Source organism: Sinohyriopsis cumingii, unplaced genomic scaffold, assembly GCF_028554795.1.
Source record: "Sinohyriopsis cumingii isolate HCF-2022 unplaced genomic scaffold, ASM2855479v2 utg000160l, whole genome shotgun sequence".
Taxonomy (NCBI): domain Eukaryota; kingdom Metazoa; phylum Mollusca; class Bivalvia; order Unionida; family Unionidae; genus Sinohyriopsis; species Sinohyriopsis cumingii.
The window spans coordinates 6357475-6380532 of record NW_028315873.1 but is presented as its reverse complement, the minus strand read 5'-3'; the positions used below and the strand labels follow the sequence as shown (position 1 = coordinate 6380532).

General features: G+C 34.1%; 2 protein-coding genes across 6 annotated transcripts in view; one reads left to right on the top strand and one right to left on the bottom strand.

Annotated features, from left to right (window-relative positions):
* Positions 1 to 87, bottom strand: part of LOC149774695 (exocyst complex component 3-like) — an 81850-nt gene extending 81763 nt beyond the window's left edge. The window contains exon 1 of the mRNA XM_089944900.1: positions 16 to 87. The gene's annotated coding sequence lies outside the window, so the exon portion shown is untranslated. The remainder of the gene's footprint in view (positions 1 to 15) is intronic.
* LOC149774694 (glucocorticoid modulatory element-binding protein 2-like) lies at positions 9 to 21130 on the top strand. Of its 5 annotated transcripts, none has more exons than XR_016416759.1 (8): positions 9 to 165; positions 732 to 781; positions 6143 to 6357; positions 7352 to 7776; positions 8945 to 9067; positions 11941 to 12063; positions 13981 to 15658; positions 15705 to 21130. XR_016416759.1 is itself a non-coding variant. In XM_089944903.1 (7 exons), the coding sequence occupies exons 2-7, from the start codon at positions 740 to 742 to the stop codon at positions 14325 to 14327; spliced, it is 1275 nt and encodes a 424-aa protein (XP_089801029.1). In that variant the 5' UTR covers positions 9 to 165; positions 737 to 739; the 3' UTR covers positions 14328 to 21130. The 5 variants fall into 5 exon arrangements, 2 of the variants coding, with proteins under 2 accessions (XP_089801029.1, XP_089801028.1); XR_016416761.1 differs by having other exon boundaries at positions 13981 to 15934; positions 16024 to 21130; XR_016416760.1 differs by having other exon boundaries at positions 13981 to 15979; positions 16070 to 21130.
* The last annotated feature ends 1928 nt before the right edge of the window (positions 21131 to 23058 follow it).

Here is a 23058-nt window from a genome sequence, read left to right as displayed (position 1 = left end):
TGTTGATGCATTTACGTCTGACGCTGTCGACAACAAATATCAACTTCCGGAGTTTCCCATTGCATCACGTCCCAGTCTCGTGTTCAGCGAGATCAGGCTTGGGTGACGTCAGAGGGTAACGTCTATGACGCCATTTTAGCCTTCGTTGTATGCGACGTTCTGGCGGTATGTATACTTTTTTGTAAGCGTTTTGCTAGAGCTAAGATGTTTTATTCATGTTTTACTCAGAAACGTTCGTGGTAAATGTACTCGTTTGCTTGTACGTTCCGTGGAACGTAACTGACCTAGATCAAATACTCTCTACGGCCTCCGGATAATCCTATACAGTATTGTTCTCGTAATGTATAGCTTCTTGTATACCCAAATAATATCAGTGTTAAAGAGTTTTAGCCTTTGCGTATTTTATTTTGAAATATTGACTGGTATTTTGATATTTTCATAATCGAGAATGACTTTTACCTAACTTATCACATTCAGTTTTAGTAACCGGAACGTTAAATATACATCAATTCATTCATTGGGGCTTGGCGAAGGATAAATTCATATTTGAGGGTCCACGGTGGGGATTCAATACTATCATCATTTTTATACAGCTATTGTAAATTATTTGAAATGATTTGAAATGAAACTTTAATTTACTATTACATGCTGGTTATTAAATTGAAGTATGACTTCTTGTTGTTATTGCTATTTTTGTTATTGTTATTATTATTATTATTATTATTAAACAGAATAGGCCATGACCCAGACAAGAGGAATAAAGCTTAATTATGATGAACAGGTATGTAATGGACTGCATGTTTTCAACATCATATAATAATGTTCATTTATACTCATTTCAGAATTGAAAATTATGTGAACTTCAATTGATTTAGTAATTAATTGCATTTAGTATATTTTTGAAATATGCTTATTTAGTCTCAGAATTTGAATATATTGTATTATCATGATGCATTAACAAACTATGTACAGAGAGGATGACAGTAAACCATCATTGACTCTTGAAGGTGTCATTGTCATATGTTCTGAATCCATTGTATTATATGTTCTGAATCCATTTTACTTAGTCGGATGATGGTCCAAACCTGCTCAACTCACTGTGGTATTTTGAAACTCGTACCCCTCTCATTTCTCTCTTTATGAATATGAAGAATGTAGTGTATGCATATTATGAAAGCAAAACTCTCTGTATTGATATGATGAAAAACTAAATTATAAACTCTCTGTATGGATATTATAAAAAGCCAAATTATAAACTCTGTATTGATATGACGAGAAGCTAAATTATAAACTCTCTGTATGGATATGATGAAATGCTAAATTATAAACTCTCTGTATTGATATGATGAAATGCTAAATTATAAACTCTCTGTATTGATATGGTGAAAAGCTAAATTATAAACTCTCTGTATGGATATGATGAAATGCTAAATTATAAACTCTCTGTATTGATTTGATAAAAAGCTCAGTTTAAAAACTCTGTATGGATATGATGAAAAACTAAAATATTAACTGGTATGTAATAAACGTAGCTTTGTAAAAAGATATTTTCCTAACATATATTTACTATATGATTGAAAATAGAATTATTATTTACAAACCCACTAAATGATCATAATTAAATTTTTACTTATCTGCTTATCTCACAACATTTTCATTGTTCTGTAAAACTGAAACAGAAATCAGCTTAGTTTTTAATTCATCATTTATTATATATAATAATAATGAGGACTTTGTATAGCGCCTAATCTTAAGAAGCTCTAAACACTTTACAACATTAGACAACACCTATAAGATAAGCATTATCTCAAAGCAATAACAACTGTATTTTACAAGCAAGCCTCAATAAGAGTTCATATTCATTTTCTGTATCTGATTAATCATATAGGTCCTGATTAATCATCACATATAGGTCCTGATTAATCATCACATATAGGTCCTCATTAATCATTACATATAGGTCCTGATTAATCATATACGTCCTGATTAATCATCACATATAGGTCCTGATTAATCATCACATTTAGGTCCTGATTAATCATCACATATAGGTCCTGATTAATCCTCACATATAGGTCCTGATTAATCATCACATATAGTTCCTGATTAATCATCACATACAGGTCCTGATTAATCATCACATATAGGTCCTGATTAATCATCACATATAGTTCCTGATCAATCATCACATATAGGTCCTAATTAATCATCACATATAGGTCCTGATTAATTATCATGTATCGGTCCATATAGTATAGTCACCTTCCCAGTTTCTTGACTCAGAGAATGCCACAGTTTGATGGCATCTCTTGGGTTATAATCCTCAGTGTCAGTGAGTTAAGGAGCACCATCATTATTCTGATTCAAGAGCAACTTATGGCAGGTTTTATTGAATGAATTACATATGTACTTGCATTTTCCCTGTATGCAATGCAGAAACCATACAACATTGCACATTTCCTGAGTCAACCTTTAGCCATTTATATGCATTTTCCCAACATTTCTGCTAGTCTTTACTCTATTTTGTTGACCATATTTACAATCAGTTGTTCTTGTCATCATCTAATCTCTGACATTTCAGGCAATGCTGCACACCTTCCCAAAATTTCTACATTATCTAATTGTAACTACAAAATGCAGTCAATATTTATAAACATTGACTTCCCAATATTTTTAATTGTAACCACATGATACATTGAATCTATCAACAATGATAAAAATATTAAAACATGTTATTCGCTATAAACCTGGAGTATTTGTTTGGCCAGACAAAATGCCCTTTTCTGATTGGCAAGTAGTAGTCGGACAACTGTTATCATCTGTATTGAAATCATTGTTTACGACCATTACAAGTTCTGTGTGTGCAATGACTGTTTTGACCATAACCACCCTAACTGGTGCATGGAATAATGCCTATCTGATACCCATATATTGTTCATCATTGAGATAATCATATCAATTAACCATAAAAGGGAATGGTGTGTCATGTTTTATTTGATGCATCCAACACAAAACCATTTTTTTTGTTAACTACTAAGACAGAGAGCGACAAAAATTTTCACTGCTCCAGTGGATTAGTGACAGCTGGCATTTTAATGATTTGTCAAGAAAATAGCTGACCTCAGGCTAGTGAATTAGCAATAATTTCAAACCCTGGGTCAATTAAATTTAAATTAACTACTGGTTCCTGTCAGCAATTTTTTTCAACTATTCCTTTGAAATGTATTTGTGTCCAGACATTTAACATATTACTGACATGATTCCATGTAGTTCTGTTTTCATGCTTTAGTACTTTTCCAGAGTTAAATGTATGAATGATAATTTTTGCATGTACACAGCTTTGGATAGTTGTCCTAAAACTTGACTGACATTATTGGCATGAGGTCAACATGTACCACATTATGCTCTGTTATATTTGGCAGTAGTTATGCCATGTGTTGTGTGTGGGGGGACAGAGAGAGATGATTATTCTTGAGTGTGAAATTGGTATCGTTGAACTGCATGCCATTTTCTTCCTGATTTTATGTATCTGAAAATACTGTGAGCAATTTTAGTTTTTTTTTAAAGTGTGGAAAACAACTTGCTGATCACCATTTACCATACATTCTGTTATTATGCTCTTGTTACATTTGTCAGTTGTTATGCTCTTGTTACATTTGTCAGTTGTTATGCTCTTGTTACATTTAGCAGTTGTTATGCTCTTGTTACATTTGTCGATTGTTATGCTCTTGTTACATTTGTCAGTTGTTATGCCCTTGTTACATTTGTCAGTTGTTATGCTCTTGTTACATTTGTCGATTGTTATGCTCTTGTTACATTTGTCAGTTGTTATGCCCTTGTTACATTTGTCAGTTGTTATGCCTCATGTGTGTGTGTGTGTGTAGAGAGAGGGAAAAAGAGATGATAATTATTTTACCACACATTCTGTTGTCATGCTCTGTTACAATTGTCAGTAGTAATGCCTCATGTTGGGGATGTGTGTGTGTTTGGAGAGAGAGAGATGATAATTCTTGTACCACCCATTATGTAGTCCTGGTCTTTTGCATTTGTCAGTAGTTATGCCTCATGTTGGTGTGTGTGTGTTTGGAGAGAGATGATACTTCCTGAGTGTGCAGTTGGTATAATTGAACCGCTTAATTTTTTTTAGCCCATTGTTATTCTCTGATGCAATTCAGAGTTTTGTGCCTGTTAGGTATTAAATATGTTTACCTGTGTACCTGTATATATACTCGCATATAAGCCCATTCATGTATAAACCGCCCTCCAAACTGAACAGTTATAAACACTAAAAAGTGCATGACCCACATATAAGCCAACCTACAACTCCGAGACATCTCAACATGCACTAGATAAGTTCTAAATGCATTTATTTAGGCAAACTAATATTTAAAAATATTACATGTATACTTATCTTAAGATTGGCATGCATGAGTATTGCAAAGAAATGGTATAAACTTGCTTGAAAAGTAATTTATTTCATTTTCTGTTTTCTTTTTGTTTCTGCCTAATTTAGATTTGTGTATAATTTGATTGAACAATGACAAGAATTTAGCAATCATGAGTTGCTGTAACACTACCTCTCCCTTTTGACTCAACTATTGTTTGTTTATGTATTATTGCATTGGACATTTTATATCAGTGCATCAGTAATTGCGTTTTTACTTTGCTTTGAAATTGTAAATACCTAACTCATTAAAATGTAATCCCAGTATGACAACACAATGAACAACAATAGGGTACGATTCAACGCTCACAATTAGGCTACTGAATGTATTTACATAATGGCACAACCACATGTACATTTAAGTTGGATTATGTGCTGAAATAAGTACATCCTTTGGAGTCGAATCATGGGCACCATTGCACTAGACTTTAATGATATCTCCAAACTTCAGTAATAAAGTTTCAGAAATAATGCTTCTAAAATTGATGCTAATATCTTAAAAGCTGAGTTGTAATTTGTTTTGATGTAAGTGAACTTACACCATACCTGTCAACTTTCACACGGGGAAAAAAAAACTCCCGGTTTTTGGGGTTGCACCATGCCTACCTCTCAATTTCAAAATATCTTCCAATGTTTGCAGAGAACTCCCAATTATTACATTAGGTGTTCAATTTCATTTCTTCTAAACAAGAAAAGTCTTATATGTTATTGTTGAGATGAAATAATTATTTTACTAGAAAGAATTCGCTTCTTTACTGTTAAGTTTAATCATTATTCACGTAAATTAATGATTGTTCTTTACCTCTACAACAATACAAAAAATAAAAAATAAACCACAACAATAAAATCATCCACAATTAATTACAGTGCGATGAATGATCACTGCGAATGCTTTAACTCCATATGTTATAGCGCCATTCCCACGAAAGAAACTTACATGAGCGAACACTGGCATTTTTATACTGTATATATCAATGTTACTTACCATTGTTAAATTAAAAGAAGGAATGAAAATATATACCATGCAGCAAATGTGTCCTAAAAAATCTAATTCAGAATGCATGTTTTATAGTAAAGAATGCCAAATGCTTTACAAGTTGAAATAAGGGAATAAGGTCGGATATACAAAGAGGGGAAAATAGTTGCCACATGTACAGTACCATTAGGCTGCCTATTTAGGTACCTTTTGTTCAACAATCCTGGGAATCCTTTTTTTGCCAATCAATTTCTGGTGCTTGCATAACACACATTAGTGTAGAACGTGGTTTCTTTGAATTATGACAGATGGCCAGTCGTTTTCACAAAATAGTTGCATCGAGAAAGAATAATTTTTAATTAGTCTGGCTGACTTTCTTGTTTGTTTATTTGAGACAAATCTTTAGATATTGTGCAGTTTGACCACAGCTGACCAGAATATGAAAAATGGGCATGTCCTGGGGGAAAATAAGGCATGTCGCAGGGAGAAATGGCTAGTCTTTTTGCTAATTTTACTCTTAATGCTGAGTGCCAAGTGAGGCATCTGTTAGTACTTTTTTTGTAAGTCTTTGGTATGACTTGGGGATTGAACCCATGGCTTCCCGCATCTGAGGCGGACGCTCTAACCACTAGGCCACTGGAGCAGTCCCTCTTAAAGTAAAGACATTATTATTATTATTATTATTATTAATTGATTCCATTTTCAGTTTTAATTAATTTCAGATGGGTTCTCCTTTAGATGACGATTTTATTGAAGTCTCATGTGGCAGTCTCATAGGAAGGCTTCATCGTGAGAGATTTATATGCCCTGGGATAAATCGGGAATGTATCGAGCATGAAGGTCGCTTTGTTACCCCCAAAGCATTCTACATCATGGGGGATAAAGCCAGTCTGAAAGATTGGAAAAATGCAATCAGAATCAATGGGAAGAAGATAAGGTATTTTTATTTTTTGTGAAGAATTTAGAAGATCATTGCTTTTTTAACACATCTCTATTACAGTGATCCTTAATGAATGCATCTTGAAATATAAAATTCATTTGGGTAAATGGTAGTTCAAATGAAGAAGTTAGGTTACACCAAATCTGGTATTTTAGTGTGTTTTTGAACTAACTGGGTTTTCTAAATTTGAATAGGGTAATTTGTGAAAAGCTTAAACTAAAACTTGTGGTACAGAGATAGTCTCGACCATCTGCACCTTTATCATTCCTTTGAAAATGATCAACTAATGGTGCACTTGATTATGTCTCATGTTTGATGACTCTTTTCACCATTATCAGAGACTGCATACATAAATGTGTGCTGACCAGTACTTATCCAAGTCTCTTGTTTATATTGATCAAGTGTGCAATAATACACCAGCAGTGCATATGACAGGCTAAAATGCAAACAACATTGGCCTAAACGCTTAAATTGTTTTGCGTACTTTAAAGGCATTTAAAATGTTATATATATATATATATATATATATATATATATATATATATATATATATATATATATATAGATTGAGTATTCAGATGTATTCTCTTTATCTACAGGACATAAAGATAAATAAGTTTGAATTTCATTCTGCTGCATGTGTATATATTCAATGTATTTCCACAATTTTTGAAGGCGTGACATAGCTGTAGAATCACCAATATGTTTAACATGTGACAATCCTTTTTTCCTTCTTTAAGCAGTCCATAATGCAGATATCATTTACTTAAAGAGTCAGTAATGATGTCAGTTACTTAAATTATCTGTGATGCAGGTGTCACTTAAACAGTCCATAATGCAGATGTCATTTACTTAAAGAGTCTGTACTGATATGTCAGTTACTTAAATTATCTGTGATGCGGGTGTCACTTAAACATTCCAGAATGCAGATGACATTTACTTAAACATTTGATCATACAGATGGCAGTTATTTTATTTTCTTATTTTGCAGGAAGTACATTGATAGTGGAGAGTTGGATTTTTACAACCATAAAGATCTGTGTACAGGAAAATGCAAGTCTAGGGCTCCTGCTAAAAGCACAATCCACATTGATGCTGCAACTGGTATACCATATGTGGCTGGGGTATCAAAGATTAATGAACATACATACAGCAGCCTGCCTGACCACAGTATTAAAAATATGATGGCAGGCGATATGTCGGCAGAATATGCACAATATGAAAACGATTCTGTAAAGAAGGAGAATGACGAAGACGAGGATGTCAAACCCAATGTGGAGCAGTTAAATCACATGCTTCTTTTGAATCTCCAGCAAGCTGAAAGCAAAGCAAAGGAAAATGGTGGGGTCAAGCCAATGACTTGTTTCACTGTACAGAATGTAAATGTGGCAGAGAATGAACTGAATGGGTTGGATGGTAAATCTTGCTTTGTTACACATTGGATGGGGGGCAGACATGAATTTCTTTATAATATGAAAATATTAAGATGATGCACATGCTTCTTCCTAAACCTTTTTTGATGTCTAATCATATTGTCCTTGAACCTTTTCTGATGTCTAATCATATTGTCCTTGAACCTTTTCTGATGTCTAATCATATTGTCCATGAACCTTTTCTGATGTCTCATCATATTGTCCTTGAACCTTTTCTGATGAATAGTCATATTGTCCTTGAACCATTTCCGATGTATAGTCATATTGTCCTTGAACCTTTTCGATGTATATTCATATTGTCCTTGAACCTTTTCTGATGTAGGGGCCCTGAGTGGCTGAGTGGTCTAAAGTGCTGTCCGTTACAGATCACTTCCATCTCACCTGTCAGCATGGGTTCAAGTCTTGGATTCGGCCAATGTGGGTACGTGAGAAAGCTTGCCAGTAGCTTCTCATGGGTCGGTGGTTCTTTCCGGGGTTTTCCTGGGTTCTTCCTCCACCATAAATACTGGCCGCCATGTACAGCATATCACGTGCTGAAAAATGGCGTTAAACCCTACAACAACAGCAACAATTTTCTGATGTATAGTCATATTGTCCTTGAACCTTTTCTGATGATTAGTCATATTGTCCTTGAACCTTTTCTGATGTGTAGTCATATTGTCCTTGAACCTTTTCTGATGTATAGTCATATTGTCCTTGAACCTTTTCTGATGTTTAGTCATATTGTCCTTGAACCTTTTCTGATGTATAGTCATAATGTTGTCCTTGAATTGTCACATTGTCTGCTTTACCAGCAACTGTATATCTGTTGAGAATTGGGGAGAATTTGGTATACAATACATTTCTTATCAAGGTAATCTTATGCTGTATTCATAATGGTACAAAGAAAGATGTGATGGAACAAGGAAGATATAGTGGCAAGATCAGTTGAGTGTGCTAAGACTTTGTACAGGTAACAGTGGAATTGTACTGCTATGCCAAGAACATACTGGTCTGGGAGAAAGCAGATGAACTTTACCATGTATTGCAAATATTCTGTCAATAAACATTATCTTGCCTGAGCTATTCTTTTGATAGCTTCAGATAAATGCAATATAAAACATACTGTTACTTTTTTTTACTTATTCAATTTTTGTGTCCAATTTTTACAGATGACCAGCTATTTTGGAAGGCCATAGTAGAATTGGGTCTGATAGATGAATTTTTTCGTGAAATCAAATCCTCGCTGGATATTCTGAAGAACAGCATGATTAAGAATTTTGTTCCTTTGGCAGGTGAGTGGTTTGTAATGTACACAATCTTAGTTCTACAATAAGTAAATTATTGTGTCAGCAACCAAATCCTTAAGAATTATTTATTGGTTTCTTAAGGCCCTGCTTGATAAAGTCATTGAATTTGCAATATTTTGGACATGAAGGTTTGTACTGATAAGACCTCAAACAAGTTTGACCTCCAGCTGTGACACAAGTTACATGAGTTATGGTCCCTAACTGTGTGTCTACCTAGCTTTATTTTCTGCATTGTACCTTTAGCAGGGATCGTTGGACTTCATCTAGGCTTTACATCAAATTTTTTGTTGAGAGACTGTCACTCCTTGTTGTAATTTCAATGAGTTATGACTCCAGATTTTCCCCATAACTCTTAGCTTTCCACAACATAAATTTACCTTGGATTGTTGGATGTCGAGCTTTTGACACAGATTTGAACCTTGAAAGCTCTTGACCTAGATTTGAACATTTGATTATTTGACATACAGTTCTTGTCACTGATTTTTATTGACTTTAGTTACATCTCAGAATATTGTATGCATTAAAGCGTACTTAGAGCAAAAAGGATTTGACTTTGTTTACAAATTTTATTTGATTTCATTAAAAAGCTTCTTTTCTAAATTTCTGATGTCAACCAGTACTTAGTATTTTCACACTTTAGCAGCAGTTACATGTGAATTTGCTCAATTTAATTCTGAATACATTTCACTGAAAACAGTATTATCTTTATAAATATTATTTTAATCAGTGCTGGAGAGGGATCTGTAAATAGACTGACAGTAAGGAGCTGGGAATTATTTACCAGTCCTTTAAAAGCATGCCATATTTCAATGGTAAAGGTTCTGACAAGCGAATTGGATCAGCATAGTGGTCAGTTTGATTTTGGGGTTGGTTGGACATGCCTTTTAGAATTATATCATCCTCTGGCATGAGGCTGTCTGATTTCTGGTTCACTTTCTTCCCTTGAGATTCATTCTAAGGTTGCAATGTCATTAATTAGTGGAGATACTGCCCTCTGTTTCACCTTTGGCTTCTGTGAGATCATCCAGGATTTCAGCTGAATTTTATTTGCAACTTAAAATTGTTGATCTCTTTGTTTTATTGCCAGCACTTTATGTACTCATGGTGTTGAGTTATGGCCATTTATTAATGGATAGACCCCATTGTGTTGAGTTATGGCCTATTATTAATGGATAGACCCCACTGTGTTGAGTTATGGCCTGTTATTAATGGATAGACCTCATTGTGTTGAGTTATGGCCTATTATTGATGGATAGGCTTCATTGTGTTGAGTTATGGCCTATTATTAATGGATAGGCTTCATTGTGTTGAGTTATGGCCTGTTATTAATGGATAGGCTTCATTGTGTTGAGTTATGGCCTATTATTAATGGATAGGCTTCATTGTGTTGAGTTATGGCCAATTATTAATGGATAGACCCCATTGTGTTGAGTTATGGCCTATTATTAATGGATAGACCCCACTGTGTTGAGTTATGGCCTGTTATTAATGGATAGACCTCATTGTGTTGAGTTATGGCCTATTATTGATGGATAGGCTTCATTGTGTTGAGTTATAGCCTATTATTAATGGATAGGCTTCATTGTGTTGAGTTATGGCCTATTATTAATGGATAGACCTCATTGTGTTGAGTTATGGCCTATTATTAATGGATAGGCTTCATTGTGTTGAGTTATGGCCTATTATTAATGGATAGGCTTCACTGTGTTGAGTTATGGCCTATTATTGATGGATCGATACCTTTTGGTTGAATAATGGCCTGTTACTGTTGAATAGACCCCATTGTGTTGAATTATGACCCATTATTGATGGATAGATCCTATTGTGTTGCATTATGGACCAGTATTGACAGGTAGACCCCATTATGTTGAGCTATGGCCTATCTTTGATGGACAGTCCCCATTGTTTTGAGCCCATTTTTGGTGGAAAGATCTCATTTTGTTTGCACAAAGTTCCACTGTTTAAGGGCCCACTGAACAAATTGTAACTAGTCTGACCATTTGTGATGCACTCATTGCAGATATGTGTCCTTTGTTCTCCTCATCAGTTTGTTTGTTCCTTTGACCATGTGTTTTTTGTTCATCTGTTTATCCTGGTACTAATGTTAAAATATTATAAATCAAAGATTTTCTTTTGTATTTTTAGTAGCACCCGTGTGTATTTACTGACAATTTTGCTATAACTGGACCAAAACAGTCCAAGATTTAAAAAAGGATATTGTTTATTTATTTACAGCTACTAGAACATCAGTCTCTTCAGGGAACTCTTGTTTTAAAATGATGATGATCATCATTGCAGTTGAGGAGTCTGATTAAGCACTTTTACTTAACAAGCTTTTGAGATTTTTAAATTATGTCTTTTATTATCTCACTTGGTTTAACTGTTTTGTAAAGCTCATAAAATAATTGGAATTTTACAAATATCTTGTTGCATGACTTTTCTAAGCCATTCTTGTACATGGATCATGCTGCTTCAAACTATGCCATAATTTCTTGCCACCTTGCTTTCAGCTTATTAAAAAAATATCAAAATTGAATTAATTTCAAAGCTAATTTGATGTATTTACTTTATAAATATATATATGGCCACTTGAAATAAAAAATGGTCTATTTACCTTCAATTGGTGCCCTGTTGATGGTCCCATTTTTTGCCCATGTCAAGGTTGTACTATTTTTAGAAGTTTTGTCCTGCAAAATCATGGCCCACCTTTAAATGATCCTGTTTCAGTTTTGTACTTTCATGTGCAATTGCCCAGTAAGTTTTTGACAAAATATCACAAATAGTTTTTTTTGTATATCTTAAAACATGCATCTTCATTGAACAAAGTATTGAAAGTAAAATTACATTGTATGTTGCAGATGCAAAGCATGCCTCTTGTATTGTGAATGAGCTGGGTCTACGAGTTAAATTGGACTACAGACTGTCAGCACACAAAACAGAATTTGATCGGCAGCAGGAGAGGCTGGAAAGAGAGATGCAAGGTATGTATAGTTTTATATGCAGGGTATTTTATGGGGAGGATCCAAATTGAAAGGAATATATTTATATAATGTAATGAATTTGACACTTGCTCCACTTCCGAGGACACGTGTGTGTGTGTGTTGGGGGGGGGGCTTTGATCTGCTGGAACATTGCTGTATGTTGTGTATACCATGACTGACTTATTAATCAGAACACTTAAAATAGTTACAGCCCTCTATATGTAATTTGTGTGGAGATTAAAATGTTACATTTTATCCAGGAAATTAATGTCTGATCACTAATCGTAAGGATTGTATATTGATTCACCCCAAAGGTTCAGTGCTGATTGGAACTGATCTAGATAAATTATGTAATATTATGTCTTTGCCAATAACGAACATTTTCATGAGAATGTGTTAGAATTTTGGTTGTATTTCTGTTGTCATTCGTTTGTAAAACTTTATCAGTCTCTTTATTTGCTGCCATGGTATTAAATGTGGAACAGTCCTAAATGATATAATTACCAGCCCTTAATTTCTGTAAGCTCAGGGCAAGTTCACAAAGCATGGGATGTACAGTGTTGCATAATCTGGTCATTTAAGGTGAAGACAAAATCACTTGATTAAAATGCAAAGTTTCAGTTGATGCTAGAAGTTATCTGTGAACATGTCCCAGATTATAATAACTGGATCTGCTTCTAATATCAGTATTGTTTCACAGCATAGTCTCCAACAACATAATGTATCTTCCAAAGGATATCCATCCGTTCAGCACCAGAAAAATAATCCGTATTTTTCTTTAAAACTACTTTATGTAATCTCAGCACTACAGCTTCAGTATGTGGTGATATTTTGTAAATCGACCAAATCACTTGGATTGTGTTGGAATTTAATTATGGAATACTATTATTTTTAATGATATTCTAGGTATAAACACCAACTATATCCAAAATAGCATTATTAAAGGGAATATCAGCCATTGAATAAAAGTGAGATGACAAAAACATGTGAAACTTAGATAGCACCTGCATTTATTCCACGAGATAAGATTGATTGGTAGTGAAAGCATTTTCTGAGTCATTATTCAGTCAACTGTTTGACAGTATTCAGTAAAACAAACTTTAGGTTGCAACTCAAATGTTTTTATTGGCTTCAATAATTGTAACGAGAAATTGTTTGCGCTGTTGAAAATTACTACAAATTTGGAAAATATCGTGTCTTTAAAATTGGAATGACTGGATATTTAGGTTATTGATGGTATTGGCATACAATCACAAGCCACCTGCAAACAGCAAGCATCTCACATTGCAACATCAGATGTGGATCTCTGCAGTAGAACAAATAACATAGACCCTGATTGACCAGCACATTATGCTCTATTTATCCTTTTATATTGTGCTTAAAATTGAACAGCATAGTTCTAGATTAGCAGTCACAAACTGATCTTACAATGTAACAGAAGACAGCACGGCATGAGATATGGTTTTAAAGAAATCATCTCTTTGAAAGTATTGTTTATTTCTTTGAAAGTATTGTTTATTTCTTTTATTTCTTTGAAAGTATTGTTTATTTCTTTGAAAGTATTGTTTATTTCTTTGAAAGCATTGTTTATTTCTTTGAAAGTATTGTTTATTTCTTTGAAAGCATTGTTTATTTCTTTGAAAGTATTGTTTATTTCTGTGAAAGTATTGTTTATTTCTTTGAAAGCATTGTTTATTTCTTTGAAAGCATTGTTTATTTCTTTGAAAGAAAGCATTGTTTATTTCTTTGAAAGTATTATTTCTTTGAAAGCATTGTTTATTTCTTTGAAAGTATTGTTTATTTCTTTGAAAGCATTGTTTATTTCTTTGAAAGTATTGCTTGTTTCTTTGAAAGCATTGTTTATTTCTTTGAAAGTATTGTTTATTTCTTTGAAAGTATTGTTTATTTCTTTTTCAGAGTTAAAGAAAAGAGTGGCAGAATATGAACACAAGAAACAAGCTTTGAAAAGAAAGAGTGATTGTTTTGAACAGTTGATGCATAAGAAAGGATTGCGTGATAGATCAGACTTTGATAGCATCAATTCATCGCAGGAGTCTTTAGCCCGGTCTTCACCAGCACCCACATCACAAACTCGGTTTTCTCCTGCAGTTGATTCACCACAATGCTCACCCTGTCCTTCAGAATCATTTGAAAGTAGTACAGACACACATTCACCAACAATGTCACAGGAAAGCTTCGGAACTATATCACAGGGAAGCTCTGGAAATCCATCGTCAGAAAGTGCTTCATTGGCACTTAGATAGCCACTATCTGAATTTTTTTTTCTTTTAAAATTATTTCTGTTTTGTAAATCATGTTCATCAAAATCCATGTTGGTTTTTACACATAGGTGAAAAATGGCAGCACGTACATTAAGTTATATGTATTAAAAGACAAGATTATTTTCTTCATTGTCAGAAATGTTGCTTTCACATACTTGTCTACTGATTTACTATTACACATTGTAGTATATTTTTTGTATGCAGTATCTACATATTTTGAGCTTAGTATATAGACAAACTTCAGATAAGCATTTTCACCTAGCCTATAAGAACTTTTAAACTTAAACTCTATTGTTTCGATTTCTGTAACAAATTTCCTTGTAGACTGCTAGTTGTATCCATTCTCCATTTGATTCCCAGAGAAAATGTATGAATGTCATTTTGTGTCATGACAGGTGTACATTATACCTGGTTCTGACTTGGTAAATAATGTGCACACATGTGGCAGGTATCCTCCACATTTTGTAATTAAATGTCTAAGATTAAAGGAAAAGAGACTAAAATTTCTGGACAATTTAGGCAGTTGTTTAATTTTTACGTTTTTGAGGCAGTATCGACATTTTCAGACAATGTTGTTTCCTGTTGGTTGGCTTTTAATGGCACTTTCTATTGACTATATCATGCCAAGAAAATGACAGCTAAATGCCGTTACTGAGGGCACACAGAGGCAACCTGACTTGGTTGACATAGGTGAATATTGAATCCATGACCCTTGGAATACACAGAGAAAGCCTACCCAAGTTGACATAAGTGAATATTGAATCCATGACCCTGGGATAACACACTGAGATGACCTACCCAGGTTGACATAGGTGAATATTGAATCCCTGACCCTTGAATTACACACTTAGGCATCCTGCCAGAAAAATGGTATATATGTTGCGGAATTAAACCCTTGTTTACATGCTTGGATAGAACTTCTTGAAGAACCTAGAAATGTATTATGACAAAACTAGCATATTCAAGTTGCACTTTACAGATGGTAAATGTACATGTTATTGGAACTATAATGTGGAATCGTTAAGATATATGCTGATGAAACAAAATTTCTAATCATTACTCACGTGAATCACAGATAAGGCATTTAATTTGCCTGTGAATGCTTCTATCATGGTAACTCTAGCCAAGATACCCTTGGCATCTCTTATCTGTAACAACTGTAACTCTAGCCAAGATATCCATGGCCTTTCTTACCTATAACAGTTGTGACACTAGCCAAGATATGTGTAGCCTGTCTGATCTAGACTAAGTATGGTAACTCTATTGAAGATATCCATTGTCACTTATCTTTTAGCATTGTGACTCTAGCTAAGGTACCCATGGCATCCCTTATCTGTTAGCATTGTGACTCAAGCTAAGATACCCATGGGCTCCTTTATCTTTTAACATGCTGACTCTAGCTAAGATACCCATGGCCTCTGTGATCTTCTAGTATAGTGACTCTAGTGAAGATACCCATTGCCTCTCCTATCTTTTAGTTTGGTGACTCTATCCAAGATGACCCTGGTCAAGATACTCATGGTTTCCATTACATTACAGCAAGGTGACTCTGGCCAAGATACCCATGGTTTCCATTACATTATAGCAAGGTGACCCGGTCAAGATACCCATGGTTTCTATTACATTATAGCAAGGTGACCCGGTCAAGATACCCATGGTTCTATTACATTATAGCAAGGTGACCCTGGTCAAGATACCCATAGTTTCCATTACATTATAGCAAGGTGACCCTGGTCAAGATACCCATGGTTTCCATTACATTATAGTAAGATGACTCTGGCCAAGATACCCATGGTTTCCATTACATTATAGCAAGGTGACCCTGGTCAAGATACCCAAAGTTTCCATTACATTATAGCAGGGTGACCCTGGTCAAGATACCCACTGTTTCCATTACATTATAGTAAGGTGACTATTATGCAGTCTCTCATTGAATATTGTTTATCCACTGACACAGGATCATTAATAAGGATGACATCTTGTATAACTTAAGTGGGGTCTCCCTATGTATATATCTACTTAAGTGTTGTTTTTCTATATGCTGTAAATTTATATATATATTGTTCCATACAATTTTGACTTACAACTGTTCAGTATTGGACAAAGAGTATTCATACTTGTGTCACACCCTGTATCATAGGTCTTAATGAATTTGATTGTCACTTTTGGTCACACTCACACTTTTAAAGAATTCTTGCTTCCCAAGTGTGAGACTTTTTTACAAGTGTCAGACATTAAAATTGGAAATGCACAGTCCTTGTTGAAAAGCAGCATTGCGATGGATCCGATGTACATGTTCTTACATCCATACCATCTAGTCCATAGTTATGTGTGTACATCCAGTCACATACTGTGTTGACCTCAGTGAGCATGTCCTTACATCTGTCAATCTAGTCACCGTGTTGACCGCAGTGGTCAGTTTTTCAACTACAGATGTGTCGTGTTACTTGGCATGTGGAATGTAACTTGATGTATACAGTACCATTTTACTGGTTGGCAAGTTTAATGTCTTGTACTTTGTTTGTGTATATATATATATATATATTGTGGACTTAGTACAGCACCTAATCTTTAAAAGCACTAAGCACATTACAGTATTAGATAACATATACAAATATATACACAGACATGATTACAAAAACAATCGTTATGACATTTCAACACAGAAAGATGCTGACAATAATAAAGGAAGTAAACATTAAGTGTGAAAGTCTGCTATTGTATAAGTATGTGTATGTATAAACAAAATGTATCAAAATCATGATGTCGATTCAAATTTTTGTCTTGTTCTCCAAATAATGTTCAAAACTCTACAATAAACTATTTTCATGGATCTTGTAAGATCTGTGATTTCCTTGACATGTCTGCTGTAATTGTATACTGTTAGGTTGATAGACCAGATTCATTGTTGAAAGAATATCTTTTTTTAATGCATTGTTTTTAATACATTAGCACCTGTAATTGTTGATTATGCTTAGGACAATATTGGGACTAGGTAAATTGTGTACAGTATAAATTTACCAGAGGAAATTATATTTTTCTTCTTGTATATGATGCATTTATTACATTAGTTACAATATGCAGTTAATAAATTTAGCTGTCAGAACAGTATCACTTTGAAAGTTAGACCAGTGCAAGAACTTCCCAAGTAGTTGATAAAATTTGCCATGAAAAATACTAGCTTATTGGATTGTCTAGTGAATCAAAAAAGGGTTTTACCATGGAATATTCTATTTTGGATCAGATTGCTATTTAACAACACATGTGACCCTTTATTACCTGGTACTTTTTCCATAACTGTCCTCTAATGTTTTTTAAATTTTCTTCTGAAACTGAAAACATCTAAGCTTGAAGACTTTTACAATTTATACAGGTGATGCAAAGACAACATCAAATATGGCCATTGTTACTTAAAACAGAAACAAAACTTCCTGTCAAAAACCCACTTGATGGAAATTACCCAACTTTGGCAGAAAGGTTCCTGACATAATATTTCAATATTGAATAAATGCTGCTGTTGTGTCATCAGCTGTAGCTGACAGTGAAATGATATAGAAACCCTTAAAACACTTGCTTTCATGACATCTGCAATCAATATCATTGGAAGAAATTTCTACAGAAAGCACCTTATTGACCCGATTTCTTGGCCAACTGCTCTTGTGTTTGGCTATTAGGCAAATGTCAGCCTGGTGAACACTCTTGGGCCTCTTGTCAAGAAATTTAATTTTTTGCATCATATTACAACATGATAAATATGTTACACAGAAAAAGCCTTTAAATTTCTAATCACCAAATGTTTTTGTTTTTTTAAGTCAATAACCACATGGAAAGTGTCATCACCTTTGATGAATTTAATGATTTGTTACCAACTTAGATAAAAAGTTTCTAAATGAACAAACAGTACACAGAATGTTGTTACTTTTTTCACAATGTAGAGTCTGACATCCATTAATATTTCTGAGATTCCCATTTATTTACTGCCTTTATACATGTTCTATGGCACATAATTTTGCTTTGAGAAATGAACAATGTTTTGGATTGATTTACTTGAATTTGTTTTCTTATTAGTGATTTATGTTTTAAATCTTTTATACATTTATTTTTATTTATTAGAGAATTTGAACTATTATTGGAAACTAAATATTTGTTGGGTATTATTGAAAGAGACCATTGAAAATATACAAATCATAAAACTTAAATGTCATTTCTAGTAATGCACCATCATAATAAGCTGTCTATAATTTATGATGTGTATTTAAACCGATGAAGATCTTTGGTATCTTCAGATTTTGATAAAAACTGCTAAACTATTGAACTTGATGGTCTGCACATTTTTAGTTGCCCTGGACAAGTGAAAATTAAATTCAGAAAAGTAACATTTTCATGCTGCTTTTCTAACTGGGCAAGTGGTTTTTGGGACAACGATGTCTTGGGCAACTGAAAATCGCATTCAGACCAGCAAAATTTGCATCCTGCTTTTCAGAGTGGGCATGTGGATCTGAGGCTAAAGCTGTCTGTTCAATTTTTAACGTAAAAATAAATAAATAAATCACTGTTAAAGATGACCAATTTTCAAACATGTTCAATGTTTTTGTTCCATTAAAACATTTAAAAGAACGTTCCATTGGACAAGTGGCAGCTACTATTAGGCAAGGTAAGTGTATGACCAAGTTTTCCAGTGGATTAGTAATTTTATTTGTTTATGTCCAGCACAGTGATTATATCCAGTTTTGATGTATTCATATTTTCTCTAGGTTTTTCAGAATTCGTTTACTGTGTACATATGTGGGATTTTGGGAAATGGGCTTGTGGCTATTTACTGTTCGATCTTAACAAATGAAGATACAGTAAAACAGTTGAAGTCATTACTTCTATTTCTCAGTACAGTAGCCTAGATGTCTGTAGGTCTTTAATGGACAGAAACTATTAAGTATTAAACATTACACACAAAAACATACATTTTATATATTGGCATGTACTGATATTATGTATCACAGTGTGTACATTGAAGTTAGTTTGCAATATCAGTATTTTCATTATGATAAAGGTTTTGTTAATTCATTCTCAACAGTCCTGCTCTCTACCACTTTACCAATATGTACATTTGTCACCATTTTTTTTTCTTCCACTTTGATGAAGTCCTAGATTAAAGTGAGCTATACATGGCAGTGTTTGGTCTGTTTGCATTTAACATTTAACATGTTAACATTTTTTCCCCAAATCAGTATATCCTGAGAAAGAAGGTTCAAAATTGAAATTTTTTTAAAAAACTCAACTGACCACAAGTTCAAGGGAGTTTATGATACTACACATGGCATGCATTGTCCATCCTATATCAACACTACAAATTGTTATTTGAAAGTTCCATGACATCTATGTGAAAAAGCTGTTTTCTTCTTCCAAGTGTTTATATGCTCTCGAAAACAGAACAACTTTCACTCCACTGCTGTTTGAAGGGTTTATCTTTATTTTGTTTTGCTACATAACTTTTACTTTGCACTATATATAGCCAGGATAGTGCTGATGTACTTTGAAACCACGTGCACACATTTATGTACAGGTTATGCGGATTCATATAGAAAAGTTTTCTCTGTCAAAGTTATTACTCCATTTTTAGAATTTACTTTCTGTAAGAAGACTTTTCAAAACTGATTTTTGGTTATACTGGTCATAGACCAAAAGTGCTTACCTGATGGCCTGTTATCCATCATTACAGGTCCATATTCTTTAGCACAGGTTTATTGTTGTTACTCCTAAAATACTTTAAAGATTGCCATAACACTTTACACACACACACACACACACACATTCATCCTAAGGGTCTAGTTGGTCTTAAATGAAAATTTTGTTGCACAGACATACCAGTATAGCCACCACAGTAGCTATCTTGAAAGTCATGTTATTGCTAATCCGCCTAAATGGAAACTGAGATTGACATGGGCTTTTGATATCTAGTCCTTTCTGAATGAAAATGGTGCCAACTGGACTTCATATTTGACTGCCACAATGGACATATGGCTGAGTTTGTCACTCTTCTCCTGAATGTAGGGTTATATCAACATGGGTTTTTCACCCAAAATCCTGTAATGATATCTAGCTTGTCCTAAATTAAAATGGTGCCAATTTTACATCTAAAATGGCTGCCACAGTGGCTAATTTGAAGAAAAAACAATTATGACTCTGAAATATCAGGTGTGGTTTCAACACTTGGCAGACAAAAGGAAGAATGGATGTATCCAGAATTCCTGGACATTTGACCCATTGGGTCAGTAGAGCTTCGTTCCCTTAGATGGGATTTTGTTACATAGCTATCAAATAAGGTGTTTTTTTTATTAGTTATTCCCTGACAGACTTTAAAGACTTAAATCACTACTTCTGCTTTCTCAACACACATCTTTGAAATACCTTTTGTTAGATTCAAGATTCTGATTTAAGCACATACAAACCAAAGAGAAACTTTTCATGAAGTTTAAACTAAAGATTACACAATCTGAACTTAACCAAAGGAAAATCAGTTCATTAAGTTTTTTTTATATATTTACCAATAGAGGTAATATGCTTTGGTAAGTAATACATATATGTCTGTTAAGTAGTGTATGTAACATATACATAGTCTCATGTTAAGTTGAAGTATACATGAGAATCATGAAGTTAATTATCATATTATTTTTAAATATTTTTCCATTGGTGTTTATTTTGTATTTTATTTCTGTAAATATGTACAAATATGTCATTCCCCATCATGTATAACAAAGTGCACAGAAAAATAAATCAGTTTCGTACAATATTGGGGTTATATTTCTTCTCATTCCTAGACGTTTTGAGGTTTCACACACGTTTTTTACTGTTTTAAAAAATTGGCCCCCTTAATTCTTAGGTTTTGAAGCATGTTCTATTTCTCATTGCTGATGGAGTTTTACATTTGTGTTTTGCAGCAATCAGAATATTCAGGAAAATAGGTTAACCAGTCCTTTAATGTACTGCAGAAACTAAATATGGTTTATGCAAGATGGGATATGCTTCTTCTGATCAAAACCAAACTCAGCAAACAGCTACTCACCAAATATGAGCAGAATGAGATTGTCATGAAACATGAAGAAAAAAAAATATCATTTCTGATTGCTACAACTTTATAAAAAGCAATAAAATAAAGACAAGGCGATCCCAAATGCTCTTGTTTCAAAGAGGGCATGGCCATAGTTTTGAATTGAAAGCAATGCATTGGTTGGGTCAAACAAAGAACAGCCTTTTATTAAGGAGAATTATGAACCATTCCTTTTGAAAGATTCTATATTACATATTAGTAATTCTGCCAAGTCTATACCTATTAAAATATTAAGGGACACAGGAGCTTCTCAGAGTCTTTTATTATCAGGTACTTTGCCTTTGTCTGAGAAGTCTTTTAATGAAATTGTCCTTATTCTGTGAGTGGAGTCCATCTTCATTAATATTTCTTTCTATTGTGTCAATGTGGCATCAGACAGTTTTAGAACAAATGCAGTGAGGTCTTTACCTATCAAATGTATTCATTTCATACAAGGCAACAATCTTGGTTGTGGTTAATCCACTTGTAACTGAAAAACCTTGTGTGGATCAAATGATTGATCCCATTGAGAGTGAAATCCCTGATATAAATCCTGCTTGTGCAGCTACCAGAGCTATGACAAAAATAGCTCTTGTGAATGACGCTGATTAGGAAATTGTTCCTTCAGCTGAAACATTTACTGGTCAGTGTTTTGGTGAGGTTACTATTGATCCTGGTATTGATCAATCAGTAAATATTGATCTAAGAGATCCTGTTTTTACTACTTTATTCCTTCTATTCTAATCAGGGTAACAATATACAATGACTCATTGTCATGCGAGAACAAGATCCTGAGATTTCCTGCTTGTTTCAGATGGCTACTAGCAAAACTGAAGTCACACAAGTGCTAGTTTATTATTTTGTGAAAAATGGGGTCCATACAAGATAAAGGTACTTGCTGGTGATGAGTGGTCAGTTAGCTATCAAATTGTCATTCCAGTCATATCAACAGGAAATTCTTAGTCCTGCCCATGAAACTGCCTTGGCTGGTCATTTAGGAGTCACTAAGAATTATTACAAGATCTTGAATCATTTGTATTGGCCAAAAATTAAACGTGATGTTTGTAAACACTGTAGATCTGGTCACACTTGTCAAATGGTAGGAAGATATCTAAGCTATGCAACAATGACAGGTAAAAGGCAACTGATATTAAATGGTACATTATATATGCAGGGGCCCTGAGTGGTCTAAAGCACTCTCCATTATGGATCACTGCCATCTCACCTCTGTCTGCATGGGTTTGAGTCTCAGATTCAGCCAATGTGGGTATGTGAGAAAGCTTGCCAGTAGTTTCTCGTGGGTCGGTGGTTCTTTCCGGTTGTTTTCCCAGGTTCTTCCTCCACCATTAATACTGGCTGCCATGTATAGCCTATTGTGTGCTGAAAATGGCATTAAACTCTACTACAACAACAACAACATTATATGCTCACCATATATTTAGTATTGCTTTATGTGGGCACTTGTCTAGTAGGTTTAGTTAGTTGATTATGAACTAGTAGGTCTGAACGAATTGACCTTTGGTCGAGGTATGCAGTCTTAAACTAAATTTACTAAACAAAAACATTTTTTCTTACCATTAGGGACCGTCCATAAATGACGTCACACACCATGGGGAGGAGGGGGGTCAC